The sequence below is a fragment of the Diadema setosum genome, chromosome 19 (genome assembly GCF_964275005.1).
Source record: "Diadema setosum chromosome 19, eeDiaSeto1, whole genome shotgun sequence".
Lineage (NCBI taxonomy): Eukaryota > Metazoa > Echinodermata > Echinoidea > Diadematoida > Diadematidae > Diadema > Diadema setosum.
In genome coordinates this window covers 20,392,556-20,409,777 of record NC_092703.1, presented here as the reverse complement: position 1 = coordinate 20,409,777, position 17,222 = coordinate 20,392,556, and the positions used below count along the sequence as shown (strand labels likewise).

The 17,222-nt window shown below is 38.2% G+C and overlaps 1 protein-coding gene across 1 annotated transcript in view; it reads right to left on the bottom strand.

Moving 5' to 3' along the window:
* The window catches only part of LOC140243096 (uncharacterized), a 205,940-nt gene that overhangs the window by 163,505 nt on the left and 25,213 nt on the right, over positions 1-17,222 (bottom strand). Inside the window, exons 2-4 of the mRNA XM_072322829.1 lie at positions 4,503-4,689; positions 3,454-3,559; positions 1,016-1,106 (exon numbers count right to left, since the gene is read on the bottom strand). Coding sequence (XP_072178930.1) covers positions 1,016-1,106; positions 3,454-3,559; positions 4,503-4,689 — 384 coding nt within the window. The remainder of the gene's footprint in view (positions 1-1,015; positions 1,107-3,453; positions 3,560-4,502; positions 4,690-17,222) is intronic.

Here is a 17,222-nt window from a genome sequence, read left to right as displayed (position 1 = left end):
AAATTTGGGGCAAATGAAACCCAATAAGAATATGATCCCACCTTCAAATTGCTTTCTTTTTGTTTGTTTTTCATTTCAAATCTTTTGCACTAAGACAAAAATTATCTTTTTAAAAAAAGGACAGAGATGAAAAGACAGACAGAAAAATTATTCATCAACCACAGCTAAAACAGATTTTGAGAACACCTCATTATAGATCTGATTCAAAACAAAAGAGGGCGCTAGACCATACTACATATAGGGGCTCTTTGATGAAGCATTTGCATTATTATAAGTACTTCATATGACAGATTGAAAGGGGAAAAGGTAACACAACAGACTTTGTCCGGCATACATCATGAATATAAATATCAAGGGGCAAAATGCAGAATACCATTTTTATCATTGTTGTTCTTCAGCCAAATTTGCACAATATATCTAAGTTCTTGGAAAGTATGTGCACTGTACGGCAAGCAACTACCATAGCACTTGTTTATACAAGTAGTTATTTCCTACAGTGTGCATGATAATGTCAGAGAGTGGACACAAGAGGGCAGCATTGCACTTTGGTCCTGCTACCTAGTTTACCTCTGTCAAACCATTTGCAATTGGTAGAGGATATCGATACCTACACAGTATGCACACACACATACATATACCACCTTATCTTTTCTTTTTTGTCAATGGTTCATTTCCATATAAATAATTCAAGGACCACATCACACACACACACACACACACACACACACACACACACACACACAAGAATATAGTGAGAATTCCTTCCTCTCGAAAATACAGCCTTTATTTTCCTGTCACACACCTCATTTCACATTCTCGTCTTCGGAAGGCATCTTTACAACTTCACTACGGTACTTTTTTCTAGCTCTCTGTACGTCTGTGACGGTATGAACACTAGGAGGCTGTAACTGTCACTGAAGTAACATCACATGGTGTGTCTATCTATTTATTTGTGTCTATCTATTTCTTTAATCAGCTTTCTTAGCATGAAAATAAATGAATTCATCAGTCTTACCTGCGCTAATAATCTTGTGCTGTATCGAACAAGGGGTCTGAGGTCAGAAAACAGGAGTTTCTTGTGGATGGTTGATAATGATGGTAGTTGGCTGTGAAAAAGAATAATAAACAAAACACAGAATAATTAGAATTGTTAATGTGTCATTAAAGATTGCCATGACTGTCACACTTCCTATCTGGTCACTTTTGTCTTAGATTTAAAAAGAAAAAGGAAAAATATAATGCACAGAATGGTGGAAGTTTCAGCAAAACAATATTGCCAAACATTTTGAAAACTTCACATTTTTGTGAAACAAGGATATTACAAAAATCAGACAAACTTAACTCACAAAGATATGTGTTTCATTCACATCAAATTCATGTTCAGTTAACTCAAGTATATAGTATATTATATTTCCATATAATTCCTTCAATAAACTAAAGGGAGAGTTGTGAGGTGGTAATATTATAGTCTGATCTATTTCTCGTAAGTGGTTGAGAGTAATATCACTACATGTATCTCATGGAACACAGGAAACTCAGTACACATTTCCTGTTTTTTATTATTCTATTACATCCAATATTGATTGAACTTGTTTGCCTGTTACTTTGATTTTACTCTATTTCATCATATATCAGTCTTGAACATGGTTTCGAGTGTTCCACTTTGATTTATGTATGATACAACATTACAAATGCATATTGAGCTTGTATTTCCGACAGCATTGGAACTGATTGTAACGGTATCAATTCAAAAATCTGTTACAATGCTCACTCATTAAGATTGTTACTCTGGTATAAAACTGATCACAATAGTAATCAAATCAGTAAAGAGTGTGCAAGATCAAAGTATGTGTTTCATCAATGGCATCATGATAACACACATTTTCTGATGAAAAATATAATGGGAAAAGTAAATCTATCCCCATAGAGAGTCTTGCATACAAAAACATCAACAGAGTTATTCATGTAACATCCGAGCAACTTGCAAATGATGGGCCAAAATACTGTTAAACCATTTGCAGCATAAAACTTTTGCGAAACGGAGCGAATGACTTTTTTTGCGGCATGAAATTTTCACAAATTACCATTGGCATTCAATGCATATAACGTAGACATGGAAGGTTTGTGTGCATTTTAATTTTGCGAATCTCGGCTTCTCACAAAATTCCCCCAAATTTCATGCACACAAAAAATTCTGGTTTTACAGTTGCATCATGCAAGAGAATTGTTGGTTCTCAAGTGTAAACAGTCTTGGCCATTCCATCATATGTCCAAGTTTGCATATTTTCAGATTTGCTGCTTTTTTTATACTTCATTTTACAAACTGTTCTTTTACAAAAGATAAATGTTTCTTTTTTCAACCTTTACCTCGTAACTCGTTGCTATTCGTCAGATCATTCACAAAGAGGTAAGTTCCACTTCACAATCAATTTGCTACAAAAGTTGCATATTACAAAATGCATGATTTGATTGCCAAACAATACAATGGCCAGGTGTCGATATGTGAAAGACATATGCTGCTGAGAACATTTTCAATTTTGATATTGAATATCGGTTTACACAAAGAACTGCAGAGATAGTAAAAACACACTTAAACATGATGGAAAGCGCAAACTCTTGTCCATATCAAGGCACACAAAGAAAAAAAAGATGTCCAATAAACATGGCCTAATGGACATAATTCAACACATTTTTTATGACCATGAGTCAACTCCCTGTAATCTAGGGGGAGTGGGATGCAACCAGTGTCAATGACAAGGGCACTACACAAGACACCAATTGTTGTCAAATCACTTAAAATTTGGCGTCAGCCTAGCCACTATCTAGTTTTGGTTTCTATCCCATCCCATTCACAGCAGGATCGCAGTCTGCACTAATAAATCTTGACTTCTACTATTTACAGCAAGTGTATTGTTGGCAAAACTGTCAGCTGTGTTACAATAAACAACAAGAGTCAAGGCATGGAACCCAAAGGCCCTATACAATTAGTCAGTAAAGCCCATTTAGTACTTTAAAAAAAGTCCTGGCCAGATGAATAATGCACAAATGTATCACATTTTCCTTGTTTGAAACACTTTTGCAAATACTTAACAACTGTCTGTTTTCCAAGAACAAAATGAAAACAACACAAAACCCTCTGTGTGCAATGATTTCTGCGAAATGTTTTTCATGTTATGTGCAGATTTAAGAGACAATCAAGACACTAAAATGTGTCTCCTTGCTAGACCACAACATTCATCAGGACTAGTCAAGAAATGTTTTCAGGAAAAAAAATGTGAAATTTCAAATGTCACAACTTCCTTATTTCTTATCCGATTTTTGTCATTTTTGTTTCATTCTGCAGGAAATATTTTTCTCTTTTTTTCGAAGTTTATTTATTTTGGGGATGGATTTCTTCTTTAAGTGTCCCAGTACAACTCCTGGCTCGTGCTTGGTATCAAAAGGAAAACTCACCAGAGGGGTTCCTCGTATGTGTTGAAATAGCTTCGCAGCAAGTCACAGTAGTCTCGCTGGGATATGACAAAGTTAAGCAGCAGAGCTAAGCACCTTTCTGAAGTTCCTGTAGAGTATATGAAGAAGAGATATTTGTGAGAGTGAAACAGTTGCGGAAAAAAAAATAGTGCACTATTGCCTTGTGCCTTCAGCAGTTTCATGCCAGCCACTGTATTCACGCGTCATTTCCTATTTCATATCATAATATATACTACAAGATAGAAGTTGCATACAATCTGCAAAAATCAAAGCAAAAATTGTGATTTGTGCTGATAAGATACGCATACATACACAACAAAAAAGTACCTCCTCCCCCCCCCCCCATTCAAAATAGTATAACTTTTCAACCAAAAAGTCTTGAGCAAAATAATTTGGCAGAGACAGTCCTACACTTATTGACTAATACCTTCGTGAAAATGAGAATGATTGAGTCACGCATGAGTGAGGACACATTGTACACAAAATGGTCAATTGTCAAAAGTCACAAGAGTCATAGTGGAGACTTTTTCTTGTAAAGATTTCAACAAGTTCTGTTTCGGGCATATGGTAAGAACTGTTGTTTCATCATTCCTCACTGACCCCCTACATGTATGTGATATTAACAGCACATTTTTTAATCTCTTACTTCATCTTTAAAGTGTGCTAAATCAACTGCACCACATTAACTACCTTTTTTAAAGTTCACACAACTTGTACTGTTTCATATTGGTTACAATATCTGATATCAGCTCTTTCAATAAACTGTATGGATTTTGCAGTATTAGGAGGGTTGAACGCAGGTACTATTTCCCTAAAATTGTGTTAAACCAACTGCAAAAAAAAAAACAACAACAACAACAACAAAAACACCACACAACATGAGGAGCATCATGACATATGTAACAAAGATGAATGATAAAACAGCAGATTGTAGATACATGTAGATAATTGTTATACATTGTGATCTGAGTGGTAGTTGCAGGAAGAGTTTAAGTACATATGGAGCTCAAACAGAGCTATAATTCTCTTACCTTCTACTGGTATTTCTAGCAATCTCTCTTCAAATTCAATCTCTTTATTCCTGAGTAGATAGGCCTCGGCGTCCTCGTTCAATAGCGCCCTCGTTGAGGCCAGCCGCACCCTGCAGTCTGGCAGCTTGTATTCCAACATGGCTGCCGCTGTCAGGTCCCGTACCCGCATGCCGTCTATACACTGAAGCTGATGGTAAGAGATTGAGAGAGAGAGAGAAGATGATTAAATATGATCATGTTTGAATGATGTTTCTAGTTCATAGCTACATGGTCTAACATGTAGAAAATATAATGCACATCCAACTGGCATCAGGACTGCCAACCATGAGTGAAAGTTTGGAATGAGACACTATGAGGGAGAGGAGCGACCAAGCCTGATGGATCGAAGCGACCAAGCCTGCTGGATCAAAGTGACCAAGCCTGATGGATCGAAGTGACCAAGCCTGATGGATCAAAGTGACCAAGCCTGATGGATCAAAGTGACCAAGCCTGATGGATCAAAGTGACCAAGCCTGATGGATCAAAGTGACCAAGCCTGATGGATCAAAGTGACCAAGCCTGATAGATCAAGGTGACCAAGCCTGATAGATCAAAGTGACCAAGCCTGATGGATCAAAGTGACCAAGCTATGGGGTGGGGGTTGGTATGAAATAACATTCAAAGAGATAATATTCCACATTTGTTTTACATCCTTCATTCTCATATGATAGCATTCTCATATGATAGCATATCAATGTCAAAAGCTGAATGCATGTGTGAGCTCTCCAAAGAGAATAATAACTGAAAGAAAACCTGAATGTCAGTTGAAATTCAGCAACATTACTTCTACTGGCACTTACATGTTTCACTCTTAAGAAATACATGTATACAGTGCAATGTACCTTCATTCAGAAAACAATGTTGCACTGGTACCTTTGAGTCTGATTCCTAATACCTATGAATTCATCAAATTAGACTTGATACTTGATCATATCAGAATTCATTTCAACCTTAAGTCCCAATCCACTAAATTCCACCCTCCTCCAAGAAAACACACATCATCAAACAAACAAACAAACAAAGACACAAAGCCACAAAACATAAATAAATGAATTAAGGGTGAACTGATGCAGCAATACAAATAAGATTAATTTAACAAACTTCACTGACTATAAGAATGCACAATCCTGAGGCTTGGCGAGTGCCAAAACAAACCCTCAAACCCCACCTGTCCCCTCCCAACCCCAGACCACTAACAAACAATTAAGAACAACAAAGCAATGCCGATAAGTAAAACATTTTTCCATTTTCCACAGTGCAACCAATCAAAGTACAAGGAATCAGAGCGGAATTCCTTTTTTTTTTTTCATTCCATCCAAAATCGCAAGATTCTTATCTCCATTCTGGGCCACTGCGCAATTTTTGCCAACTTTGCTGGTCAGATAATTGTCAGAGAGAAAACGTACTTGCTAAATACAAACACAAATTCTCATCTGCTGCAAAGAAAAGACAGGTTGAATGGGAGGTGGGGTGGGTGGGGGAGGGAATACATCCGCACAGTCCAATAGTACTACTTGACAAACAAAGTCCAATGTCAGTTCTAAAAGAAGCCGGAGAATTTAAACAACTCTCTGTCTGTGGAGAGGATGAAAGAGAATGCCAGCAGGGCACTGAGCGGGCTAAGTCCCTGCGCTCCTTTGTGGCAAAATCTTTTCTCATATTGACCCGTGATCTCCGCAAACATTCGGCCGCAGCTTACGCCGGGCCTTGTCGTCGTCGTGAGAGAGAGCGAGCGTCCAGTTTGGCACGTACTCATCGATTCATTCACTGGAGTCACATCACATGCCCTGTTAGTTCAGCCACCAGTGTGTTGAGCCATATTTTCTTAATTGATTTCCTCTGTTTTCACAAGGCAAATCCAAAATGTCCTTTGATCAAAAATTCCAAGATCATTTATCTGTTTACACACCAGATATGGTATGTGGTGGTGCTCCTGAGTGGTTGTTCAACCAACCTAAAATAATTTTCCAAGAACACTTATGGCTGAGGAAGTCTTTCTGCGAAGTGTTTAATGATCATAATCTTGCTGTTTCTATTGAAGGAGAATCAACAATAAGGAAGATATATAAGTGCTAAAAAATAATCAATATGCCTAAATTGTGACATAATAATGAAGGAAAGTGATAAACAGTTTGTATTACTACAGACTCTGGTCATCATATTTTCCCCTATGATTCATGACATCATGTATTATCTAATATCAAAGAATCGAAAGCTTTTCTTCACTCAGAACGCAAAATGTCATCAATTCCAGAAACTATACTGCATGAAGGAAACTTGAATAGCAAAACACCTCCAGATTTATCAGTATATCTCACCAGGCACATTTTTCAACACAATTGTGGTTCCTCACACAGTCCTCAAAACATTTTCATTTCCCTCCATGACCTATTTGTATGTATTTATTAGCTGCTGCACTTGATGTTTTGCAATTTGACCTGTCTTTTACTCTGTCTGTTTTGCTACTTGTACTACAGTATATGTCATTTTACTTTAAAAAATGAACAAACCTACACAAAAATGTACAACATCTTCTGATAAAATGCAATGCAAAAATCAGGATCTCGAGTCATAGTACCAGTGTCAATGAGTAATTACAGTGCAACAAAGTTTTTGTGGTGTGGAATTAATGCAATGATCGTACTAGCAGAAAAATTGTAATCACTGGCTCACTGTTCAATTTGGTACCCATCCATTTAATTTTGTCTTGAACATATCTGCTACTCGGAAAAAATAAAACAAAAAGCAGTAAAAAAAAAACAACAACAAACAAACAAACCTGTATCCCATCCTCACAAAGCTGTGTTTGCACAATATCAAATTATGTGTAGAAGGATTACCGTAATTCTAAAACGATTTCCACTTAAAATCATAAAAGCATGACTTGCTGATAAACTTCACAATAGATTCAATCAGAGATATCATATCTTATGATCTCAAAAGCATGTGAACCTTAAATTGGAAACACCCATATCTTTTGAATTTATGTGCTACAAAATCTGTTGCAAAGTCACCTTGCTATTCATATGGCTGACATCACAAACCCATATAATGCACAATGGTAAATCTACACAATATTAAAAGACTATGGTAGAATTTTTACGCAGTTTTACTCAAGGGATTGAAGCATATCTTTTTAAGAATCAAAATTATTTCTTGGAATGATGCCTCACATACATATATATTGCTCTCTTTGCAGCTAGACTGCAAGCTTTTAGAATGAGGTCTTTACAGATGGATATTGTTGGTAGAGACAGTGAACAGAGAGCAATTCAAATAATTACCTGTAATTAATGTATTTACCTATTTGTACCTTGAATTACAATGCCAGATATACATTAGTGTACATGCACATGTATAATCATGGTCTTGTTTTCATGTTCAGATAAGAAACTTATCAATACCACCTTTAATAGAATACGCATGAAGAAACTTTAGACAGATAAAGGGTTACTTTTTCCATTGATGTACTTGATTCCAGCACAAAAAGGAACAATACTAAATGTCACTGTACTGCCATGATTGCCACATTCTGCAGCATTCATGTTACACACTACATGTATGTATGTTTTCAAGCTGCACCAGAAAATGCACTGCACGCTGAAAGCATACAAATACTTGGGAAATATTGACCCGTAGACGGAGAACCCCATTTTCTGCTATCTCAGCATAAACTGAAGAGACCATCACAAAAGGAGCAGAGTTACAGCCATCCTGGCAATTTGGGGATGAAGTGTAGATGTACTACAAAAGCTTGTAAAACATGTATGAAAGTTCAACCAGGGAGGGGGACTCTTCCACCTCCCTTGTTCAACCGAGATTTCCGTAAAATCTCCAAAATCATCATCGATCATCAAGCAACCTTGGCCGGCGATGTACAACACATCTTTTCCCCTTGTAGTACAAGTGATGCATCCAGGAGTGGTAATTCTTAGGCAAATAGAAATCTTGTGAAAGGATAATATTTATTGGAGGCCCTTAAAAGGTTTTAATGACCCCGCCGACGACCTTGAAATCTGCCAAAGTGGTTATGTGTTTGAGTCAAAGATCTCTCAACTCATCTAAATAAACGTAGACTGAAGATTCTTCCCCCCCCCCCCCTTTTCATTGAGAAAAGAAAAGACCAATTCCACCTACTGTACAGTGGGACTACCAACTTCTTTCCAACAGGGAGGTGGGACAACCTCCCTGCTCTCCCTGCTCTTTCTGAAGACCTCGCATGAATACACTTTATATCTCCTGTAATGATGGTTTGAATATTGTGCTAAACTACACTGCTATTTCACTCATTCAAGAAAAAAGAATGAATAGATTATATTCTGTTCAAATGGTAAGACAAGTGCATGGATATCATTTTCTTAGATTTCGAGCACAGATGATCTTATTCTTTTTTTTCAAGTGCCAAACCACTGCACAGTAACGTTAACATTAATAGAATGGTGAACTCACAAGTTTCTTCAAAATTGGGCAGAATTCATAAGCAAACTTGTGGCTGTGCAAATTTCACAAAAGTAGTATATGTTGCAACCAGATAGACTATGGTGATCAAATATGGTCTTCTCACAACTCTTTTAACTTGTTTGCCACAAGATGATGCATAACAGATCATAATCATCATTCATTAATCAACTTTTATAAAAGCAAATGCACTCCTTTCCCCTAAGAAGTCACATTTGCTATATAACAATAATCGCACTGATTAAATGCCAATCTATTTTTGGATTTCATTTCAAAAGAGCAACGTTAGCTCAAATTTGTGTACAGGTCAGTAGCATAATTCTTTACATTGTAACACTCCAAGATTGCATCCCTTTACAAGATTGCATCCCTTTACGCTGTTTTTTCACTTTTTCTGACCTCGGTTGCTGGATGAGCAAAGATTGATCTTCAATTGATTGACACCGCTGCGCTGTATCCGCTGTCACAGCAAGTCAAGTGTTTTGACAAACTCGTCACAAGAGCTGCTTTCACACATACCAAAACTCCCCAGTTTTTTTAATAAATAGATTTTTGCAACACCATAAAAAGAAAATCAAAATTCTTGTGTGTGGACACACACACACACAAAGTTACTTCTTGAGATAAGCAGGGAATTGCTTAAAATCATTTAACCATATTTTTGTTTTGTTTTCTTGAACATTTTGCAATAATTTGTGAACAAAAAAATTTTCTTTTAAAGGGACTGGTATTGTATTGGTTGAGGTGAGGATTTAGCTTTGAACGTTTTGCGAGATACTTAGAGACCACTCTATGAAATGTTAAAGAGCACAATTCTAAGGGCAATTGAAATTTCATTCGATGAAAATCGGTTTTAAAATGACAGAGATATCCAAAATAAGGTAAAACAAAGAGATCCTAATAAATGTTGTGGCCTGTCACATTCTATTAGGATTGTTTGTTTTTTTTTGGATATCTCAGCCATTTCAAGACCAATTTTCATCAAATAAGCTGTGAATTTTTCTATGAACTGCATGATCTATCATATTTCATAAGAGGTTTCTCATTATCTCTCTCACACACACACACACACACACACACACACACACACACACAAAGTTGGAAACCTGCATCCCTATCTGAACCGAAACTATACCATCCCTTTGAATCTGATAATAACTATACACTAGATCTGCACACTAAGGTACAGTGACCAGGTTAATGCTCTCGTCATTGTAGTATGCAAAGGCATTCACAGTCTAGAAATTCTAAGCACTTCATCGGCAGGAAAGTGATTTTTTGTTTGTTTGTCGCGTGTGAACTGTGTCAAACAACTACATGTATGTGTTCACATTGTGATGACAAAACTCCCAATTCCTGTGTGTAAATGTGCCTATTTGGTAACTATCGCCATCAAAAAACAAAAAACAAAAAAAAGTTCCATGGCAAGGAGCAGGGTTTAACACATGCCCACTACTTGCCCAAAACATTTAATAGCTTGGAGAGAAGGCAGACTCTTTCCCACTTGTTGTTTTTCTAACAGTGTACATCTAGAGGAGAAAAAAATAAATAAAACAAATACAGTCAAACCTGCCTATCATGGCCACCCCAAAGGGAGATTAAAAAAATTGGCTGTTGTAGACAAGTGGCCACTATACACAGGGTCATTATTCATGGCTTTCCTCTTGGAGGGAATTGTGTTTTCATATGTGGTCGCTTACGGTGGTGGTTGCTAGAGAAGGTGGTGGTTGCTAGAGATGGCGGTGGTTGCTATAGACAGGTTTGATTGTATATAATATGTATATGTGTCTATTGATAGTTGATATTTGAAAACAAAAATGGGCTATTGAAATGTCAAATTTTATACACGAAATAGAGAAATTATGATATATTGAACTTTATGAAAGGATATCCATCTATTTTGGTTTCGGATTATATATGTGTCAAACTTTCCTTTATATACATGTAGTGTCACACAGCGTGCTCACTTACTATACAGGATATTTGTTAAACCCTGCAATTCAGAAAATGAAAATAAACAATCACACTCTACACATATATCACTAGGGCTATATGAACAGACAATCGTTATCAGCTGATATTTGATAAGTACAATAAAGTAAATATGAACATGACTATGACAGTTAAACTAGAATTAGCCTCAGATAACTGATGTGGCTACAGTTCTGGGTCAAGTTTCAGTTCAAAGTCCCATTACTGTGTCGGTGACAAACATTTCTTTGAGTGAAAGAGAGAGACTGGGTACAGTTTGCTCAATATAATTGCATTCTTAAACAGCAATATAAACTGAATATGTTACATTTTGCATCCAGTGCACTATATCAACTATTTTATCAAAACTTCAGAGACCATGACTATTGTGTAATGCTACACACGTATGATAGATGTAGACATTTCTACATGATACTCTGAGGCATGACTTTTGTTCATCTGCTTTAACTTTAGGTGAAGTTTAATTTCATTCAATTAATAAACAAGCAAAATATACCCAACATTATGTTAACGTTCAAAAGGAATCTACAGATTGCTCAGAAAGCTGGCAGCACCAAATGCCGAAATCAAAGGCACACATCCACCTGTAGAATTCTTTTGAGCATCCAGAGAAAAATGACGGCTGTTTGATATTATCAAAACCGTTGGAACTCTATCTCTTGAACCTCCATGTTAATACAGAGTCATAGTCCACCAAGACTACTCATGAAGTGATTGAATGAGGCATAACTGTAATGGAAATTACTAGCTTGCAGTACTGTATAAGCTGTTATTTTCACATACAGATATTTTCACGAATTTGGAGGTCAGACATTTTCGCAAGATATTGAATGAAACCAAGGCTTATTATAAATGCGCCATTACCCTAGCCCTAGCGCATGGCAATATTTTTGTGTGTTGTTAATTTCGCAGTCCTACTGTTATTCGTGAAATTCATTAAAATTAAACCCTTGCCAAAAAAAAAGAAGAAACATCTACATTGTTACGTTATTTAGCTAGCACGTTTTGTTAGCCAATGATTTTGAACAAGTTTACGCTCAAACATTGGTGATACTGTAAAACATGATATATTCGCGGCATGAAATTTTCGCAAATTAGAGCCGACGGCCTTTTTCATGGCATGAAATTTTCGCGAATTGCCACTGGCGTTCAATGCATGTAGTGTAGACAAGAAATTTCGCGTGCATTTTAATTTCGCGAATCTTGGCGCTCATGAAATTCGCGAAATTAAAATGCACACGAACATTCCTCGTTTTACAGTAGTCCATAAAGAGTTTTGAATGCTCCCGTACCATGCCTCGAGAGTGACACAACCTACATGCACTTCAGGGCCTGATCATCTGTTCATACAACATTTAGAGTGCTTCAGGAGCTAACCCTGGAGTGCTTTGCTCTAAATGCCCTGTATAAATGGGGTGTCACATATAATATGTATCATTAGGGCATTATAGTCCATGGTAATATGACTACACAGCTATTAAACGGCTCTGTGTCCATTCTACTCTATGAAAATGATGTGTACATATGTGCACACACACACACACACACACACACACACACACACACACACAAAAGGATGCAGAACTTGAAACCAATAACAATACTGCTTCAAATCCTTTCTAATTTGCCAACTTTTTCTAGTGTGCATGTGATAGTGCACCTTCGGTACAATACTGAAAATTGCATTACAAATTAGGCTCCTGTTGCTTACAACATGTATGCCTGGAGGCTGTTGATTTGTTTTTGTTGTTTTTTGAGAGTGTGTTCATTGATTCTTATGTAAAATCCAGCAGACTGCAAGTTACAGTACAACATCTTGTCGTGTAAATGCTTTGTGAGGTTTGTTTGTTTGTTTGTTTTTTTACTGTAAGTCAGTAGAGTAAGATTCACACATTCGAGATCCCTTTGAATGGTCACAGGCCATTCACTAAACACATTTTTCCTCTTACAAAGCAATATCATAGGCTCATACACTTAACATTAACGGCATTTAACATTCCACGGAGTGTGGCGGTGCTAGTACCCCCACAGTGTCACACCCAGTGGTTACATTGATAAGTCAGATGAAAAAGGAGAAAGACAGAGAGAGAGAGAGAGAGGGAGAGAGAGAATCTACAAAAGTTCAAGCAGATGAGGTCAGAACGGATCAATAGGGACGCTTTTGTATCCCGGTCAATCAATGAGGGCGATGCGACTCCCCCTTCCCGTCATGTTGGAAGGGAACACAATGCGGCTCGCTCCCCTCACACCTTGGCGGATAAACCATGGTTGTAGGTAGGGAATAGGGAGAAGAGAAGAAGGATACGACATACAATGGAAGAGGGCTGGCGGAATCAAAGGACAGTTGATTTGAATTTAAAAGGAGAATCATTTCATGTACCCCCGTATGAATGCCGGCAGAAGGTTACATAAGCGTTCGCCCCCTGGCTGGGGAGACAGCCTCGCCCGCGGGCTGACGGCACTGGGCACTGGGCGGGTGTGAGGCTGCCCATTGACGGAACAAGTGAAAAGTACACATGGCTGTCAAAACACGGAGCTGGGGCTGTTCATACAAGGTGGCTGGAGATTAGCGCGAAGGCTTCAGACACAAGGGAGAAAACAAAACACACACAGCTGATGGCGATCAGTCACAGAAAAAAGGAAATACATTCTCCCAAACTTAGCAAAGCAATCACGACAAATCAACAGCACAAACGATTACATTATACATCCACAGGGCAGTATGAACACACCTTTATAAATTTACTAACAAACAAAAAAAGAGATTGGTTATTTTGTATGGGCTGTAGTATTTCAAGACTTACTTTAACTTTGGTCGCTTTTTTCTTTCTTGGTATTTCACATCACATTGGAATGGTATCTGAGTCAAGCAAGGTGGTCAACTTTAAACTTTGCGGGACCAGACATGGCGATTCTTTAAGCATTATGATATCACAGGCCAAAGTACAATGTACTTATCTACATTTTTTTTTTACATGGAAGATGATAACTGGCTTCAATAAACAATGTATGGCAGTCCTCTCTGGTAAAAGAAAGAAATGGAGAAAGAAAGATGAATAAACACAAATCAAGTACTTACAATATAAATTCTCAGTATTTAAAAATGGGGATCATGGACACAGGTCACTGGATTTCCTCTTTCCCATGATTCCATTAAAATTAAAAAAAAAAAAAATTTTTGCAGGCTGTTTCCTAAAACTGTACTTTGGCTCTCCATGTAGTGTAGCTCTGTCAAAACTAATCAAACTTTTTTATATTAGCAACATTCCTTGTGCTGATGGCAAAATACAGCAAAAAAAAAAAAAAAAAAAAAAAAAAAAAATGCTTCAGAGGTGTTTCCCATGGTTTCCATAGTAGGGGTACATGTATATGTACCAATACCCCGAGTATAATGTTTGAGCACTATATGTCTAGAATATACTTGAGACATGCCCTCTGCAAAATATTTGTCACTCTGACTTCGGTTTTAAAGGCTAATTTTGAAGAGTAGAGTATACAAAAATAAAAATGACTTGAAATAGAGTAGTCGATCACCTGATTCTTTCAATCGAACGACTGCGCTATTGAAAGAAAGATATTATTCAGAGGGGTGAAGGTCCAGATGCGAGTTTCTTCACTTTGTCTCCCTCTGTCGCTAGTGTTGCTGCCCGGAAAGCAGTAGATGACAGGTTCAAGTCCAACTGGTTCCTTTCTTTCCGACATGTTTGTTAATTTACAGATCAGCAGTTACGATCTTAACAAATTTAATTTGTAGAGGGAGACAAAGTGAAGAAACTCGCATCTGACTGCGCTATTGATATTTTTTTTCCAAATTTGTCTAAAACAATAAATGGTGATATAAAAATGCAACGAGTGCGTGCCATTTGGCTAATGGATCGACATAAAATCTCGATATTATTTGCACAAACATACAATGTATATGCGTACAGCCAGAATGCGCACACATCAGTACCGGCTCTTGCGGAGCAGGACTTAAATGCGCGAAGCACAAGTGCCCAATTGTTATAGAGATCAATAATCTGATTTATCTAAATATGTATACTTTCAGGGGCTATCACAAGTGAATTACGGCTGTTTTTGGTATATTCTTGCTGCACACAAATTCAATTTCCAGGGTATTCATACACTTGTAAGGAAAAAAAAAATCTTATTATCAGCTTGTTAGCATTGACTAATGGATCTAGTATGACAGGCATCTCACTCAATCCACCCATGGTGTGACCTCCCACACACCATGTCTGCCCTCACAGGCCCAATCCACGGGCCAAGAAATCACATCGGTTCGCCCATTACCCGCATCTACTCTGATCTCATGCTGACTTCGTTTGTAGCGATCAGTGGCGGCATTCTGACATCAGACCACTGAGGATCACATGGAACCAGTTACAAAGTGGTGTCACTTCCAGCTGGACAGCTAACCCCTCAGGAACTTTTCCTAGGTTGAATCGTAGAGCATGTTTTCACAACTAGGTGTGCCTATAACACCACAACACTTTGCCACTAACTGGGGTGAAATTACTACTTTAAAATCCATTCAAGTAGATTAGCAAAAAGATACGATACTAATTTTCTAAAGATGAAATTACACAGTCCTAGTTTTTGTCTTCCTTACCACTCCCTCAGATTGCATTAAACCTGGTTTTTGCAGTCTGGCACATGCATTTAATTAGTAGTTTGTCTTCTTATTTGAGGACATAAGGTGGGGTTGGTGTCATTAAAATGTAATAGCCTCCTTATTGCTAAAGATGTTGACTTTTACATGTGAGCAAACACACCATAACATTTCACACATGGCTACAACAGCCGGGTTCACACATACAAAATATCTCGAGTTTTTTTTGCGAGCGTCCACATGTACCAAATTAGCGGGATAGCGAACGCAATCGGTATCCTGCTAATATGGCGAGCGTCCACACGTACCGAATTATCCCGCTAATTGCCGATAGAGATAACAGCAAAGCCTGCAAACTGGGTCACGCAGCGCCCTTCTCTATCACTGCCTGTGCGCACTTTCCTTTGCCCATTGTCTTTTACGTGTCAGTGGTGTGGTTCGCGCGCTGAGGTGAAGGACCTCTTCGCAGAGGCCTCGCTGTTGTGATGTGCGCATTGCATGATGGGATATAAAAACTCGAGATTCTAATCCCGACCGTTCACACGTACCAGCGCAGGGTCAATTATCCCGCTAATTGACAAACCAGCGCAAGATTTCTTGGGATTAGCATCGCGATGCTTATCCCGCTAATTTTCGGGGGGTTTTTTGTCCACACGTGCAAAAACTCGGGATGACGATCGCAATGCAAATCTCGAGATTTGTATCCCGCTAGAGTACGTATGAACCCGGCTAATGTGGCTACACCATGTACCTGTTTCAAATGGGCATTATCAAACGCCATCACATACATGTAGGCTGCATTTATCACCTTTCCCATGTTTGAAACATGTTTCAATACCCACTATCAAAACATGTTTTCAAAGGCCTTTTGTATTGCATTTCTCAAGTTTTTACATTTGTCATATATTGTGATTCGATTTGGAGGCTTGTCACTGCAGCAGCTCCATTGCACAGTTTGACTGAAGGATGAGAGATGTGTAGTAGCAGGCAGTGGTTGGTGTGGGCAGGTCCTAGCTACATTTTTTTGTGTACATATTTCAAAACGTCTTTTCATTTATCATCTGTAAAGAAACATGTTTGTGTTTACGATCACACTTTTTGGGGCATTCAAAAATGCACTTCTAACCCCACAACCAGAACATCTTTACATAAATTTATAATTTCACAAGTCAGCAAATATTTCTACAGTCCTCCAGAAGGACATCTTGTCAACGTGGAAGTCTGAACAGGGGAGACTAGTCTGGGGTTAGTCTTAAAGGGAAGGAGGTTGGTGGGGCACGCAGCAAAGTTTTGTGCCAAGTTACAAAGTACGTGCCAAAAAGCTTGTCACTGGTCAGAGGGCAAACAAAGGTCTTGGAAGAATGGGCACAAAAAGTCTCTCGCCGGAATCCTAATAACTCTGAAATTGATTAAATCAATGAGGGCTGCAGTGGATAGTGAATGGTGGGTATCAGTCCGGGCACGGGCAGTTTGCACACACGGCCCTTGTTCTCCCTCTTCTTATCCCTGTGTTGTGAAAACTAATTCGGCCGGGCGGAGAATAACTGCCGAGCAAGAAATCAATTCGGTCACATTGTTGGCCGGCTTCTAATTCACCCTACAGCATCGGCTCCACACAA